This window comes from Amphimedon queenslandica, unplaced genomic scaffold (genome assembly GCF_000090795.2).
Source record: "Amphimedon queenslandica unplaced genomic scaffold, v1.1 AMPQUscaffold_12071_Cont13112, whole genome shotgun sequence".
Classification (NCBI taxonomy): Eukaryota; Metazoa; Porifera; class Demospongiae; order Haplosclerida; family Niphatidae; genus Amphimedon; species Amphimedon queenslandica.
Genome location: NW_003547690.1, coordinates 1 through 14,987, shown reverse-complemented (window position 1 = coordinate 14,987; position 14,987 = coordinate 1). Strand labels below are relative to the sequence as shown.

The 14,987-nt window shown below is 34.6% G+C and overlaps 4 protein-coding genes across 5 annotated transcripts; 2 read left to right on the top strand and 2 right to left on the bottom strand.

The window, feature by feature from the left end:
• Window positions 1–6: 6 nt before the first annotated feature.
• LOC109588472 (uncharacterized) lies at window positions 7–2,895 on the top strand. The gene is made up of 5 exons (XM_020004638.1): window positions 7–187; window positions 687–790; window positions 970–1,093; window positions 1,564–1,661; window positions 1,871–2,895. Exons 1-5 carry the CDS (start codon window positions 91–93, stop codon window positions 2,222–2,224), a joined length of 777 nt encoding a protein of 258 aa, XP_019860197.1. The 5' UTR covers window positions 7–90; the 3' UTR covers window positions 2,225–2,895.
• A 231-nt stretch (window positions 2,896–3,126) lies between these two features.
• Window positions 3,127–4,567, top strand: LOC109588471 (uncharacterized). Its single transcript, XM_020004637.1, has 4 exons — window positions 3,127–3,323; window positions 3,493–3,576; window positions 3,724–4,074; window positions 4,357–4,567. Exons 3-4 carry the CDS (start codon window positions 3,829–3,831, stop codon window positions 4,450–4,452), a joined length of 342 nt encoding a protein of 113 aa, XP_019860196.1. The 5' UTR covers window positions 3,127–3,323; window positions 3,493–3,576; window positions 3,724–3,828; the 3' UTR covers window positions 4,453–4,567.
• Window positions 4,568–4,619: 52 nt separating this feature from the next.
• Window positions 4,620–7,903, bottom strand: LOC109588473 (uncharacterized). 2 transcript variants are annotated; one of them, XM_020004639.1, is made up of 6 exons: window positions 5,932–7,903; window positions 5,808–5,865; window positions 5,707–5,763; window positions 5,340–5,657; window positions 5,231–5,287; window positions 4,620–5,182 (listed from the first exon to the last, which is right to left on the bottom strand). In XM_020004639.1, the coding sequence occupies exons 1-6, from the start codon at window positions 7,882–7,884 to the stop codon at window positions 4,845–4,847; spliced, it is 2,781 nt and encodes a 926-aa protein (XP_019860198.1). In that variant the 5' UTR covers window positions 7,885–7,903; the 3' UTR covers window positions 4,620–4,844. The 2 variants fall into 2 exon arrangements, 1 of the variants encoding a protein (XP_019860198.1); XR_002188181.1 differs by lacking the exon at window positions 4,620–5,182 and having other exon boundaries at window positions 5,256–5,287; window positions 5,340–5,458; window positions 5,517–5,657.
• Window positions 7,904–7,971: 68 nt separating this feature from the next.
• On the bottom strand, window positions 7,972–12,487 carry LOC100634791 (serine/threonine-protein phosphatase 6 regulatory ankyrin repeat subunit B-like). The gene is made up of 3 exons (XM_020004636.1): window positions 9,153–12,487; window positions 8,038–8,198; window positions 7,972–7,982 (listed from the first exon to the last, which is right to left on the bottom strand). Exons 1-3 carry the CDS (start codon window positions 12,485–12,487, stop codon window positions 7,972–7,974), a joined length of 3,507 nt encoding a protein of 1,168 aa, XP_019860195.1.
• Window positions 12,488–14,987: the final 2,500 nt, after the last annotated feature.

The following is a 14,987-nucleotide window of genomic DNA, read 5'->3' as shown; positions in this document are numbered from 1 at the left end:
CCTGATGATCCCTCTATCAATCAGTGTGACTCATACTCATCTCTTCCTGGAGAGTCTCTATCCTCCACTCCTCCAGTACCCAGCAATGACATGATGTCACCCTCAGGAACTAAACTGTACCTTGGGACTAATAAGAAGAAGGAGAGGAGGACCTCACACTCTGGACTCTCACCACTCAGTGATCAAGGTAATGTTATCTTAATTACCATTATAGCGGGTAATTTTAGAGGGAATAAAATTTGGCAAATTTGGTGTTTTGATAGCCTTTTTCAAAATTAAAATTAAAATTTGCCAATCATCAAAATTTAGCAATTCACCAAAATTACCCGCTATATGGCACTCACTGGTACATTGTAGATCAAGAGGAAGGATAGGAGCTCTCATACATTTAGCCTACACGTATGCATGTACATTTTTGGTTCTCTTTGCTTTTTTTATACCTTCATCTCATTACATGTACATGTACATAATTTTAGCAATTTTAGTGAGGTACATGCATGTACTCTGTATGTACAGTGTACATATTAATTAAGGTGTTATGAACATGTTCATCCTCATGTATGATACATATAATTGAATAAAATTAGTATACATGTACATGTGTAAGTGGTAGTAGCCTTTAAAAAATTAGTACCCACCTTACAATGTACATGTACATGTATATAATGTACATTTTTAAATTTTAGATTTGGATTATAATTATCTTCCTTGGGGTGATGGGAGGAGCATCACTCTTCTGACCCCGCCCTCTGGGGAACCTTATGTAGCCATTGCTGAACTGGTTGCCAAAGTAAGTGAAGAGACAATATTAATCTTTTATTTATTTATTTATTATTAATTTTGTTAAGCATGAAGTTGCATGAAATGTACATGTGCATTGTTATTGTATGTTATTTTTAAATGTTGTTTACATGTAAATTGTTGTTCATCAAAGGGACATCAAAATGATATATTGTATTTATATTTTAGATATTTAGTCAAAGGAGTCAAGTCAGTTTACAAAAGAGGACAAGACTAGGAGTACCAACAGTACCAGCCACTTCATTACAGATTCATGCACTGAGGGCTCGGGGATCCATTGACCCTTCATCTGGTAAAATGATTGTAGAGGAGGGAGGAGAGAGGAGGGGGTGAAATGGAAGCACAGTACATGTATGCCTGTAATGGATGCTGTTAGATCTAGAGGGAGTTTAGGAGACTTTTGGTCTCCCACTTTTGGTCTACATGTAGGACTAGGTCTCCTGAAATCTCCCATTTTTCAGCTTTTGTTCTCTCATGCTGTATTTAGCCTATTGCTAAGTCTCCTATTTCCTAAAATTTTAATGCTGTATAATGTCTGTATATTACATATGCACGTGTACATATACATGTACATGTACATGTACACGTATTTGTGTGTATGTGGGAGTATAGATAAGAGAGGAAAGTGTAAAAGAGAGGGGGAATTGAAATTGACATGTACATACATATACTCTGTTCTTTTTATATCTTTGTCCCCTCTCTTTCACTTCTTTCCCAACTCCATTTCTCTATCTCTTATCCTCCTTCCTTCTCTCTCCCTAGGCTATTCCAAGTTAATCCCATTGAGTGGTGTCATCAAATTAGCCAAAGAAGCAGCCATATTCATACCACCAACTGTAGGAGAGGATTGTCACAAATATGTAAGGAAAACTGAATCACTCTCTACCACTATGTAATATTTATCCTTGAACTACTAATGAATAATTCTGTTTTATGTTAATGATACATGTACATTGTACATGCACGCACATGTACATATAATAAAATATACTATGATAATCATATTAATATATATGTACACATGTACATGAGGGTGTTTAATTGTTTATCCCTTATTGTCCATTATTAGGTTGCTGAAGAGGAGATACAGAGATACCTCATTAACTCACCAGTGAAGACACCTCCTCAGTCCTCCCCTCATAGAAGAGGAGGGGGAGGGAGTGTTGTAGGGTCTCCATTAAAGACACCTCTGTCAGTTAGACCTGATGTTGCCTCTCATCCTGATGTGACACTAGCAGGAGCCATGCTTAATACCGTATGGCTCCAAATTTTCGTCAGTCAAAAATTTCGTCAAAATCTTAATTTCTTGTTAAAATTAATTTTTGTCAATAAAATTTTTGTAATTTTTGTTATTAATCCGCATACTATTCACATGGAACGAAAATTTCGTCGGTTAAAAATTTTGTCAAGCAAAAATACCTGACGAATTTGACGAAAATTTTGACCGATGAAAATTTGGAGCTATATGGTACTGGTTAGTAGTATCATGTATAGCAACAGACTTTGCAAGCCATATACTGGTAGTGCATGTACAATTACCAACTACATGTATAAACTTAAAGGGGTCCACTGTGTTATATTACATTTTCACTAGCATGTTTAACTGAGCCAGCCATATTTAAAGTGGGGCAGCACAGTTTCATTTGATAGGGTAGACAATTACCAAACTGAGCTGAAGTACAGCATGGTTAGTACAGCAGGGCCAGCTCAGTCTGGTTTGGCTAGCTTACATAAATGTAGTGTAAGGCTACGTTTACACAGCAATGAAAAGGATGCAATCAGTATAGTTTTGTGCCTGTTTTATGCTTTCATTTGCACAGAAAAGAATGAAAACTATCAAATCTTGATAGAACTCTATAGAAATGAAAACGGTGTTCAAAGTGGATACTTAAAAAACAATGCTTTTTGTTTAAAGTAGCCTAAATTGATGTGTATTTGTGTTCTTGTATTAATTGTGTGGTCACCATTAAACAAACAGTTCACCTACAACTGCCAAATTGCCAGGTCTATGCAAATACATAGCTGTACTATGTGCTTTTCTGATACATTTACATGCTTTAATGTTGTGTAGCAAGTTTGAGCTGATTCCAATCAAAATTGGATTTTTTACTAATTTTTAAAGTTACTCAAAAATTAGGCCAGAGTCCTTTACTATAGTACAAGGATAAATATACATGTATAGTATAAAATATATAGTATAATGTTTTTATTGCATTTTTATGCAATATGTTCAGTATTAATTAGCTTATTGGCTTCTATTTTAATAAATACAATTAGAGATAATTATTACAATAGTAAAATGCGTATTAATGCTGATATGTTTCTTGTTATAGTAGATACTACATGTATGTCTGGCTGGTTCCATCACTTTGCAGAGGGAAAGCCTCAAGTGATACATACTTTAAACTATCATTAGGTGATATGGCTAGGGTGAGATGATAGAGCGGAGTACCTTTGACGGGTATGATGCTCTATGTGTCCAAAACCTTCAGTCTATTGCTAACTATATTCACTCAGCAGTGGTAAGCTCTCTCTCCCTTTCTCTCTCTCTCTCTCTCTCTCTCTCTCTCTCTCTCTCTCTCTCTCTCTCTCTCTCTCTCTCTCTCTCTCTCTCTCTCTCTCTCTCTCTCCTCTTGTTACATTGACAACAATGAAGTAGTAAACCAAACATTAATTATTTATTATTAATAGGATTTATTAACCAGAGTAGAGGAAGCTGTTGATAGATTCTTGTATTGGGACGAAGAAGTAATGATATATGAAGCAGTTACTTCAGTAAGTACATGTAAATACACCTCATGTGTGTACATGTACATGTACCTTGTGTGAGTCAGATATTAAGGAATAATGCCTAAATACTATTATGCTATTATCTTGGTATTCATGTAAGTATTAATTATTGATCTTTATATTATTATACAGAGTCACAGTATTCATGATGTCCCCAATCACTGCATAAAGTGTTTGATAACAGTGGAGTGAGTAGTATCAGTGGTAGCAGCACTGGGGGAGGAGGATAGTCAAGAGATGAGTCAACACGAGATGCTACTAATGCTCATGGCGGTAATTGCTAGTCACCCTCAAGGAGGAACATTGGTCTTGATGATTCTATGGGCTCAAGCCAGCAGCAACTGCTCAGATGCCAAAGGATATCTTAAGATGATTTGTAGAGATTTATCCGACGAACTGGCACAATTTGATCTAAGGAAGGAACAAGAACTGAGACAGGTTTTCCTTGATCTTGCTGCTGGACGAATGGAGAAAAATGTGAAAGTGAGTTTTTTAAATATTAAGACTGTACATAATGCATAGTTTATAATTTCATGTATGATTTACCATACATGATGATTTATTGGTGGGAGTAAAATTTGGCAAATTTGTCTGTGGAAAGAAATTGGTGAATTTTAATATTGGCGACTTTGCCACGTGCCATTGAGCATGCTCAGATTGAAACAAAATGGCGGATGTTATATTAGCAATTTCTTCATAGAACCACCAATTTTCCGCCAATAAATCATCTTGTACGGTATTAAAAATGTGTTTTATTTATTTTAGCTTCAAGTATGCAATGAAGTGTTTACTGGACGCACCAAACCGTTTGTGTTTAATAATAACACCACAAGAGGAGGAGGTAACAAGAAGTGGAGGTAAAAGAGAGAGCCTAGTAATGGATCCTGAGAAGAGAGGGAGAGAGGACATAACGTATTTAATATCTGCTTTTGTTTTAGTTCGTTCCTCTTTCAAGAAAATTAATGATTTGTGAAATGACTGTTATATTTAAAATTTATAATCTATTTAATATTTTATCTATTTAATATTTTAATAAAAAATATTATGATGATTTATAAACAAAAACTTTGAGTGACAAAAAGAAGCGTGATTGCATAGTAATAATAAGTGATGGAGGATCATGAAAATAATACAAGTAATACCAAGACCAAGTAAAATAGTATTCAGTATTATGTTTCAATACTAACAAGTGGAATTAAGCTGATTAGCACCTATAAGTAAAAGCTGGTTGATGTGAATGTTCCTTGCTTACATTATTTTTTGGAACCAGTTTTTCTTCTGTGTGGTTTATTTCCAATTGATCTTTTACCATGTCCTTTATCTGAAGGAGAGGGAGGAGGAGAATCAAGTATTAGGACATCATCATCATCAGACAATAAACTGATAATTTCTGAGCTTTGACTTTTTGCCTTTTTGATTTTATAGTCAGTAAGTTCTCCAGGAGAAATGTCTTCTATCTGTCTCTTTCGTCCTCTTCTTTCATTTTGTAAAATTCTACTACCAGAGGACTGTTCTTTAACAAAAGTGCTTTTTGTGCTGTGGTAAGAACCTTCAGTGTCTATCTCAAACCTCTTGCTGGCAGATGCATTTTCTATAAATTGTAATAATAAATCAATAATGATGTACAATGTACATGTACCCTGTGCTGCTCTTGGTCTTTTTAAATTAGAGCTTTTACTCATATCCTCTTTGCTTTCTATATAGAATATAATAATGTGTAAAACATAGGTTTAATTATTTGTATTTACCTTGAGGTTTTCCCAACTCCTTTAATATACTATTAAGAATGTGCTTAAGTGTTTCATTGTCTATTAGGAGCAATGCATAGCACACATCAGTAAGATACTCAGTGGGATTTGAATAAGAACTGAGGATATTTTGAATGTGAACCATCATTTTGTTGGCTTTTCTATAGTCATCTAAACCTGTTAAACTGGAGATTTCATTTCTTAATGCTTCAGGTATCACTTTTGCAGCAAACAGTCTATCAGCAACACGTACTACATCTAACGAAACACAATGGGTAATATCAGCTGAGCATTGACGAAACAAGTCTCTAGGACAAACTAAAAGACAAAATGTAAACAAATATTAAAATCAAATCATAGTAGCAACCTTCTGTATCTATTGCAGCTGTGTCATGGAATGAAAAACTTTTAGGAACGTGGGATTCTATGAGATGATAAATTGTTAAACATGTAAAGTTTGTTGATTACCAGTTTGAGATGGTATTTCACAGCTTGTATTTTGTGTTGTGTTGTTCAGCTTAACAACCTATTCATCCACATTTAATTATAAATACAACTATAATTTTGCAATGATGTATGATTATTGAATTACCTTAGTGGACCAGTACAATTGCTTCTCATTAAACTCCACTATTCTGCCATTCACACATTTAGTTGCTTCTTCATTAAAGCCAATCACAGCAGGATGAGGTACTGCAGTGCATGTACATTGCACTCCAAACATATGCTTTGACTTGTAAGTGTAATGGAGTGACTGTGTAACTATGTCTACTCCTTTGTCCAATGATGATAATAATTCACTTGTTGACAGCTTTGAGCCTTTTATTTGTTGAACCCAAACTTCAAGATAAGTAGCACAACTGATTAAGGTAACTGTATCATAGTACTGACCAACTTGAAAGGTAATCCTATTACGATATTGATCATTACCAGTTAACTTCCATTCCAACACTTGGTCTGTTTTCTGATCAAGAAGATACACTACTAGACAACAGAATACACCAACAGGAGTATACCCGCACTCAAAACATATCAATAAAGGAGCTGGACTAACTGATCCATTTCTCTCCTCTTTTTCGACATCTGCTGGTTTCAGAGCACAAGGCATAAAGTAATACTTGACAGTTTTTCGACCAACTTTAGTTTTCATAGGACCAGCTACAATATAAAGATGCTTCAGTAGTGCTACTAGTTTCTTTGTATTAAGAGGATCACCTTTCTCTCTTGATGACATCTCATCTAGTTGTGATTCTGAAAAACGTCCATTTTTACGGAATTCTTCTCCCACAGCAGCACTGCCTGACTGTTCAAAAGTGAAGCATGTTGTGATGAGATTAGTGATACGATCAAACACCAGTTGAAGATCAGTGATAATAACATCCTCTAAACCTGCTACATTAGGATAATGCATGATGATACCCACTCTGTGATGCAAATACCACAAAACGTTTTTAAACTCTACAGTATCTTGGATACCACACTCTTTACCTAAGTTGAAACATGAATCATAATGGAAAAGTTTTTTTGTACTTTTTCTTAATTTTAAACTAAAAATACACCAAGGTGCTGGTATTTTTAATTCCTGAAATTTTTGAGATATAACCTGGTGAAGAAAAAAGCGAAGATGTTCTACTTTTTCTTCATCCTTTGTCGTGTCAAGCGGAAAAATGACTTGTTCTTCTTTAGAGAATTGTACAAGGTTTTCATTAAACAAATCTGAACTCTTTTTAATTTTTGTTTGCAGTTGTTCATTGACTTCATTCACTTTATTCTCATCCACTTGGTCCCTGTGTGTAGCAATAAGGAAGGCAACAGGTTCTGACTTATCTTCAATAGGTACTTCATCAAAACTCCATCCAATAGTGTTCTGTCTTAAACAAGCTATACTTGCTAGTGAACGGAATATCACTTCTTCATGTGTCAATGAGGTTTCATAAGGTTCAGAATCACCAGCAGAAGTTCGATATATTATTTTATAGCGACTTCTTAAATCTTCAGTTAGTTTGAATACCAGTAGATTGATAGCCGGGCCAGTTATGAGAGCTGGTAATATTTCATGAAACTCAGGCTGTCCTCCAGTATCAATGATATGTAACATCGTGTGATTGCCACCTTTTGCTTCAAGCTTCCTCTCGATTCTTTGTCTTTTTCTCTCAGGTATCTTCTTTACATAATCTAATAAACTTAAAATGTCACTATTCTGCACTTTAGTATCAGTTTTCGTTTCTTTCACCTCACAATTGACAGGTGTTCTGCATGAATTGGCTATATTTTCATGCTCCATGTTTGAGCTCTCTTCATTGTAACTTGTGACATCACATACTTCAGAATGCATGCAACTAGATGAAGACATGACACTTGCATTATCATATTGATTAGATAGGTCTATTTCTTCTGGTGATCTTGATTGGTTTTTAAATGATGAAGTTTCTTCTGTATTTTCAAATGATAAAGTAGACTGATGAGGTGCAGTAAGTCTAGTAGTCTCATTTGATGTGTTGTTTGCTGGTAATAGTTTCCTAGTGATCAAGTATAGCTTCTTCATCAAGTTCCTGTTCCTCCCATTCTGTAGTCACTACTGCATTGTGCTGTGATAGTTTACGAAATGAATTAACTTGTACAGCTGCATCAATTACACCAGTACTAAGAGAAGGACCTGTATCAAGAGATTGATTGAGGAGTCTCTTCTTTAATGTACTCTTCCCAGCACCAGGAGGACCTGTCAATATACACTTAACAACACGTAATAATGCTATACCACTGGATTGACGAATATGAAGATAGGTAGTAGCCTTCTTATCAATCCCCTGAGTATTACAACCTTTATCTTGAACAAGATAACTGGCAATGTCCCATTGACTTTCAGTAAGAGGTTTATGACTAAAAGCTAAATGTAATGGTCTTTTATTGTTTTTGTTTTCAGCTTCAATATTACACTGTGGATGATTAGTCAGAATTTTAACAATTTTAAAATGACTCTCTTCACATGCATAATGTAATGGTGTATAGCCATTCCTCTCTTTAGCATTAACATCACATCGTTTATCAATCAAAAGATGTCGTACAATGTTTACATTTTTAAATATACATGTACATGCTAAATGAAGTGGTTTTTCTAGATTATTATCTTCAGATTCAATATTACACTGTGGATGATTAGTCAAAATTTTAACAATTTCAAAATGACCCACTTTACATGCATAATGTAATGGTGTATAGCCATTTCTCCCTTTAGCATTAACGTCACAGTGTTTATCAATCACAAGATGACGTACAATATCAACATTTATAGATTTACATGCTTCGTGTAGTGGTCTATCATTATAATCATCTTCAGCTTCAATATTACATTGTGGATGATCAGTCAGAATTTTAACATTTTCAAAATGACCCGTTTTACATGCATAATGTAATGGTGTATAGCCATCCATCCCTTTAGCATTAACATCACAGTGTTTGTCAATCACAAGATGACGTACACTGTCTAAATTTTTTGATGCACATGCTTTGTGTAGTGGTCTGTCATTAGAATTGTCCTTAGCTTCGATATTAAAATGTGGATGATTAGTCAGAATTTTAACAATTTCAAAATGACCCTTTTTACATGCATAATGTAATGGGGTTAAGCCATTCCCCCCTTTAGCATTAACATCACAGTGTTTTTTTTTGTCAATCACAAGATGGCGTACAATGTCTACATTTCCAGATTCACATGCTTTGTGTAGTGGTCTGTAATTATAATCATCTTCAGCTTCAATATTACATTGTGGATGATTAGTCAGGATTTTAACAATTTCAAAATGACCCTTTTCACATGCATAATGTAATGGAGTTAAGCCATTCCTCCCTTTAGCATTAACATCACAGTGTTTGTCAATCACAAGATGACATACAATGTCTAAATTTCCTGATTGAAATGCTTTGTGTAGTGGTCTGTCATTAGATTTGTCTTCAGCTTCAATATTACATTGTGGATGATTAGTCAGGATTTTAACAATTTCAAAATGACCCTTTTTACATGCATAATGTAATGGAGTTAAGCCATTCCACCCTTTAGCGTTAACATCACAGTGTTTGTCAATCACAAGATGGCGTACAATGTCTAATTTTCCAGATTCACATGCTTTGTGTAGTGGTCTGTAATTATAATCATCTTCAGCTTCAATATTACATTGTGGATGATTAGTCAGGATTTTAACAATTTCAAAATGACCCTTTTCACATGCATAATGTAATGGAGTTAAGTCATTAGACCCTGTAACACTAACATCACAGTGTTTGCCAATCACAAGATGACGTACAATGTCAACATTTCCAGATTCACAAGCTTTGTGTAGTGGTCTGTCATTAGACTTGTCTTCAGCTTCAATATTACATTGTGGATGATTAGTCAGGATTTTAACAATTTCAAAATGACCCTTTTCACATGCATAATGTAATGGAGTTAAGCCATTCCACCCTTTAGCATTAACATCACAGTGTTTGTCAATCACAAGATGACATACAATGTCTAAATTTCCTGATTGAAATGCTTTGTGTAGTGGTCTGTCATTAGATTTGTTTTCAGCTTCAATATTACATTGTGGATGATTAGTCAGGATTTTAACAATTTCAAAATGACCCTTTTCACATGCATAATGTAATGGAGTTAAGCCATTCCACCTTTTAGCGTTAACATCACAGTGTTTGTCAATCACAAGATGGCGTACAATGTCTAAAATTCCAGATTCACATGCTTTGTGTAGTGGTCTGTAATTATAATCATCTTCAGCTTCAATATTACATTGTGGATGATTAGTCAGAATTTTAACAATTTCAAAATGACCCTTTTTACATGCATAATGTAATGGAGTTAAGTCATTAGACCCTGTAACACTAACATCACAGTGTTTGCCAATCACAAGATGATGTACAATGTCAACATTTCCAGATTCACAAGCTTTGTGTAGTGGTCTGTCATTAGACTTGTCTTTAGCTTCAAATTGTCGTCGATTACTTAAAATTTTAACTATTTCAAAATGACCCTTTTCACATGCATAATGTAATGGTGTATAGCCATCCATCCCTTTAGCATTAACGTGACAGTGTTTATCAATCACAAGATGATGTACAATATCCACATTTCCTGACTGACATACTTTGTGTAGTGGTCTGTCATTAGACTCGTCTTCAGCTTCAGTATTACATTGCGGATAATTTGTTAAAACTTTAACAGTTTCAAAATGACTATTTTCACATGCCACATGTAATGGACTTAAGCCATCCCTTCTTTTAGCATTAACATCACAGTGTTTATCAATCATAAGATGATGTACAATGTCTACATTTCCAGATTGACATGCTAAGTGCAGTGGCCTATTTTGACCATTGTCTTTAGCTTCTATATTGCATTCAGTTATTTCAGTACAACTTGTAAGAAATTGAACAATTTTAAAATTACCATTAAAACAAGCCACATGTAAAGGGGTGAAGCCATCTCTTCCTTTAGCATTAACATCGTACTGTTTGTAGATCACAATTTGATGTAGAATGTCTAAATTATTTGATTTACATGCATCAATTAATGATATTCTATCTTCATAAAGATTATTTAATAGTTTCATTATATCTGGTTCTGCTAGTTGCTTGGCTGATTCTATACATTTAGATAAACCATCTTCACTCACCTTCTTTCCTAATATTGAAACTATTTTCTTATGTCCTTGACATGCTGCATAATGAAGTGGTTGGTTCCTTTTTTTGTCCATAGCTTCAATCTCACACTGTGGTTTAGATATCAAATATTCTACTATTGACAGTGATCCATTATAGCATGCTTTATGTAATGAAGTGGACCCAGTTTCATCTTCTCTAACATTAATATCACAGCCACTAGATTCAATAAAAAGCCTTACTATTTCTAAATGTTCTTTATCTGTTGCTCCTATTAAAGGATGTCTCTCATTATTACTATTAATGTTACAATTTGAATGTCGTGTTAAATACTCTACTACTGGTAAGTAATTATAAAGACATGCCATATACAGTGGAGTATTGCCATACATATCCTCTACATTAATAGCATGATTGCATGATTCAACAAGATACTTGACTATATTTACATGCCCAAATTCTGCTGCAAAATGAAGGCATGTTCTACCCCGAAAATCTCTTGTATAATTAATTTGAGGAAGAGATGTTAAATAGTCCACAATTGATAAGTGACCCCAAATACAAGAACAATGCAATGTAGTTAAACCATTACAGTTACTAATATTAACATCCACACCTCTTTCCACCAGAACCTTTACTAATGATAGGTCACCTAATTCACTAGTAGCATCATGTAATGGAGTTACATTGTAATTTCTAGTTGATGTTCCACAAATGCAGTTGGGTTGACTAATAAGACGTTTTGCTATTGATACACGACCATATTCAATAGCTCTGTGTAGAGGAGTATAGCCATCACTATCTAAACTGTTTATATCGAAGCCTAAATTTAAAAAAGTAAAATCACCTGATAAAGCAGCTAAATGAAGTACAGTTGTCATTCCATCACTTAACTGAAAGTATTCGTTATCCATAGGAAAGAGTCTTAGGAGGTGTTGAGTGTGTTCATGTTTATTACACGTGTCCATCATATCTCTGAGTGTAATTTTCCTTAATAACAATTGAATAATTTGCCAACTACCAGCAACGTCTATACATTTAATGATATTATCAATACTCAATGGACCATGCTTTAAAATAGCTGATCTTACTATATCAATATGCCCAGCTTCACTAGCATAATACAATGGAGATAAACCAGCATTGTTACTTAATTCAAATATATTTACAGCAGGCGGTGAACGTGGCAGTAATAATTCAACGCACTCCATAATTCCATCAAAACAAGCGAGATGAAGTGGAGTATTACCATCATTATTTTTAACAAAGAGGAATGATACACTCAATGAGGTAAATACGAGGGGAACTACCATCAAAAGACGCTCTAGCATTCTCGGTCCGTCAGTATTATTGGTACAACACAAGTGAAACAATGTGTTACCTTCATCGTTGGTAGTAAAAGGAGACACTCCAGCACCAATCAGACGAATAACATGATCAATATCACCTGAAGAATAAGCAGAGAAGAGGTCAGCAACAACATCAACCGCATCCATTTCCGAAATAAGTACAAGCCACTCCCTAGCGCTAGGTGTGGCTAGAGAATGTTACCTAGCACCATAAATATTAGAGTTTACTCTAATATCTATGCTAGCACATAGATATTAGAATATCTATGCCTAGCAACTTAACCATAAGATGCTCACATATTACAGTTGTCTAAATTTCAGTTAGTTTGTACTTAGTTTGGTTTCAAAGCAGTACTGCAGTCACATGCAATGCATGAATCAAAAATAACATTATAACCATGCACACAACACAACTATTTTCACCCAAAGGGAGAAACTAGCTGTTATGACAATGGACCGTTAGCAAAAACAATATTTTACATATTACTCCTCTAACATAGCAAATCAGTAAATGAAACTAAGACAGTTTCATGCACAATGATTATACATAGTAACAGTCAAAATCCATAATAAATTTTGAATATTGAATGGCGGAAATATGCATGGAATGTAAACCACATTAACCCCTTGACTCAATATCAGGACTCGTATTATCAATAACTACACTGTAACCAGAAACCAGTCCTTCCCTACACTCAGTGACACATTTCTGCCAACTACCCAGCAAGTCTCTACTAACGTGACAATAATGTCTTTTATTTCTTTCTCTCCTCATGTAGTCTTTGTAAAATTGACTTTTACCAGCGGCAGGTGGGCCCACAAAAACGATTTCTTGTGCCTCTCGAGTGATGAGCGATCCTCTTGGTTCTAAGCTGGGTCCATCTTCTACTCCTGGAGTGTATGTTTGTGGGTTGAATCTGTACCAGAACTCTTCAGGGAGAGTGAAGTTAATTTTAATGCTGGCAGCGAATTTTCAGTCGGAGCAAGGGAAATCGGCTTTACCGTCTGCAATTAAAAAAAGACGCTAAAATTATGTGTATTTACATGTATAAAGTTACTTGTACATACTTTTAATACTACATGTACGTACATGCATGTTAATGTACATGTACATGTAAAAGATGATTTCCCATGCTGATTGCTTGAATATACATGTACATTTACATGTATTATGAAAATGAAAAGGCCATTTTATCAGTATCACATGCATAAATTTTGATGAAATTTGGTCACTAACCCTACAGGGACTTTAACCAGATTTAAAGCAAATTCAAAAATTTATTAAAAATCCAATTTTCATCAGAATCAACTCTAACTTTCTACAAAACATAAGTACACATTATGTATCATGGAAAATGTTTAAATGGAGAATTTTTTCTTTTCAATTCAATTAAATTTGGCCATTGACCCTGTACTGTTACAGATCAGGAACTTTGGCCTGATTTTCAAACAACTTTAAATTTCTACACAACATGAGAGCATGTTTGTGTATCGAATTTATGAAATCTCTCTCAGCCAAATACTGTACATACAGCCCATGAAAGTTGTAAAAAAATCCAATATGAAAGTTTGTTGTACATGCATATGTACATGTACAGTGTACCAAAATTTTCCTCGGTCATTTTTGACCTACAAAATTTTGCCCAACAAGGTAAGTATGCAGATTTATAATAAACATTTATCAGCAAAAATTCATTTTAACAAGAAATTAAAGGGTAACTCAACCCAAAAACTTTTTTTTGCAGAAATAAGTTGGTAATAAAGAAAAAATCATAGGAAAAATAAGTAAAATTATCAAAAAGTACTGTTTCCATACTAAATCTTGGGTCAAAAGTTGCAATTTCTTGCCTTGCAGCCATTTTGTCCAAATCACTTCCGGTTGTGGGCGTGGTCACGCGATGACGTACATGGGGCATAGATAATAGAGTAAATGAAAGGGATAGAAAACGGATGTGTGGGCGTAGCCCAACCTCCATTCATTTGTATTGCTGCTAGGCTGACAGAGGCTCGTTGAAATTTTTTGTCACAATTTACCCTTGATTTTTTTCTCTTAGAAACAATATCTCGCGAACAAGTGTTCCTATGCAAGTGGAATTAATGCATCAAGAAGCCTAATGTTTCCTCTTAATAATACTGTTTTCTATTGTATAGATAATTTTACTATGTTCATGTTATGGCTCTTTTAAAACCATAAAATGTATTTTTTGTCATTATAATCCCTTTTTTGAAAACAAGCTAGAGTAAAATACAAGATCTTTATAATCATATGAAAGAGCTTTCATTTGCATACGGAATGATACTAGTTAGAGTTAGAATCCATGAAGCATGAGTTTGTTACAACAGAAAAAGAGCGAAAAATGAAAAAATTTTGTTGTACCTATAACTTGTTGCAAAATAGCGTTGTAGAAGTAAAAACCTTGCTGCAGGTAGTCCTACACTTTCTATATCGAACGGTAGGTATATCATAAGTAAGCATCCTCTTGGATTTCCATAAATATCCTTCGAAGTCCTTGCAGCACAGCCTCACTAACGGAGGAGATGGGAAATCAACCAGGTATTGGTCCGGTAACCAATAGCAACATCAACCAGCCTACGCCCCCGTTTCCAATCCCTTTCTCTAATATCTATGCATGGGGGAACATTAGCA

Coding starts and splice junctions, on each gene's coding strand:
- LOC109588472 (XM_020004638.1), top strand. CDS start 91: ATGATGTCACCCTCAGGAACTAAACTGTACCTTGGGACTAATAAGAAG. Junction 188..686: donor CTCACCACTCAGTGATCAAG/GTAATGTTATCT, acceptor TTTAAATTTTAG/ATTTGGATTATAATTATCTT. Junction 1,094..1,563: donor ATCCATTGACCCTTCATCTG/GTAAAATGATTG, acceptor CTCTCTCCCTAG/GCTATTCCAAGTTAATCCCA.
- LOC109588471 (XM_020004637.1), top strand. CDS start 3,829: ATGAGTCAACACGAGATGCTACTAATGCTCATGGCGGTAATTGCTAGT. Junction 4,075..4,356: donor GAATGGAGAAAAATGTGAAA/GTGAGTTTTTTA, acceptor TATTTATTTTAG/CTTCAAGTATGCAATGAAGT.
- LOC109588473 (XM_020004639.1), bottom strand. CDS start 7,884: ATGAAGAAGCTATACTTGATCACTAGGAAACTATTACCAGCAAACAAC. Junction 5,866..5,931: donor AATTGTACTGGTCCACTAAG/GTAATTCAATAA, acceptor GTGGATGAATAG/GTTGTTAAGCTGAACAACAC. Junction 5,288..5,339: donor GGAGTTGGGAAAACCTCAAG/GTAAATACAAAT, acceptor TATTCTATATAG/AAAGCAAAGAGGATATGAGT.
- LOC100634791 (XM_020004636.1), bottom strand. CDS start 12,487: ATGGATGCGGTTGATGTTGTTGCTGACCTCTTCTCTGCTTATTCTTCA. Junction 8,199..9,152: donor ACTCCATTACATTATGCATG/TGAAAAGGGTCA, acceptor TCTTACTGAAAG/TCAATGGGACATTGCCAGTT.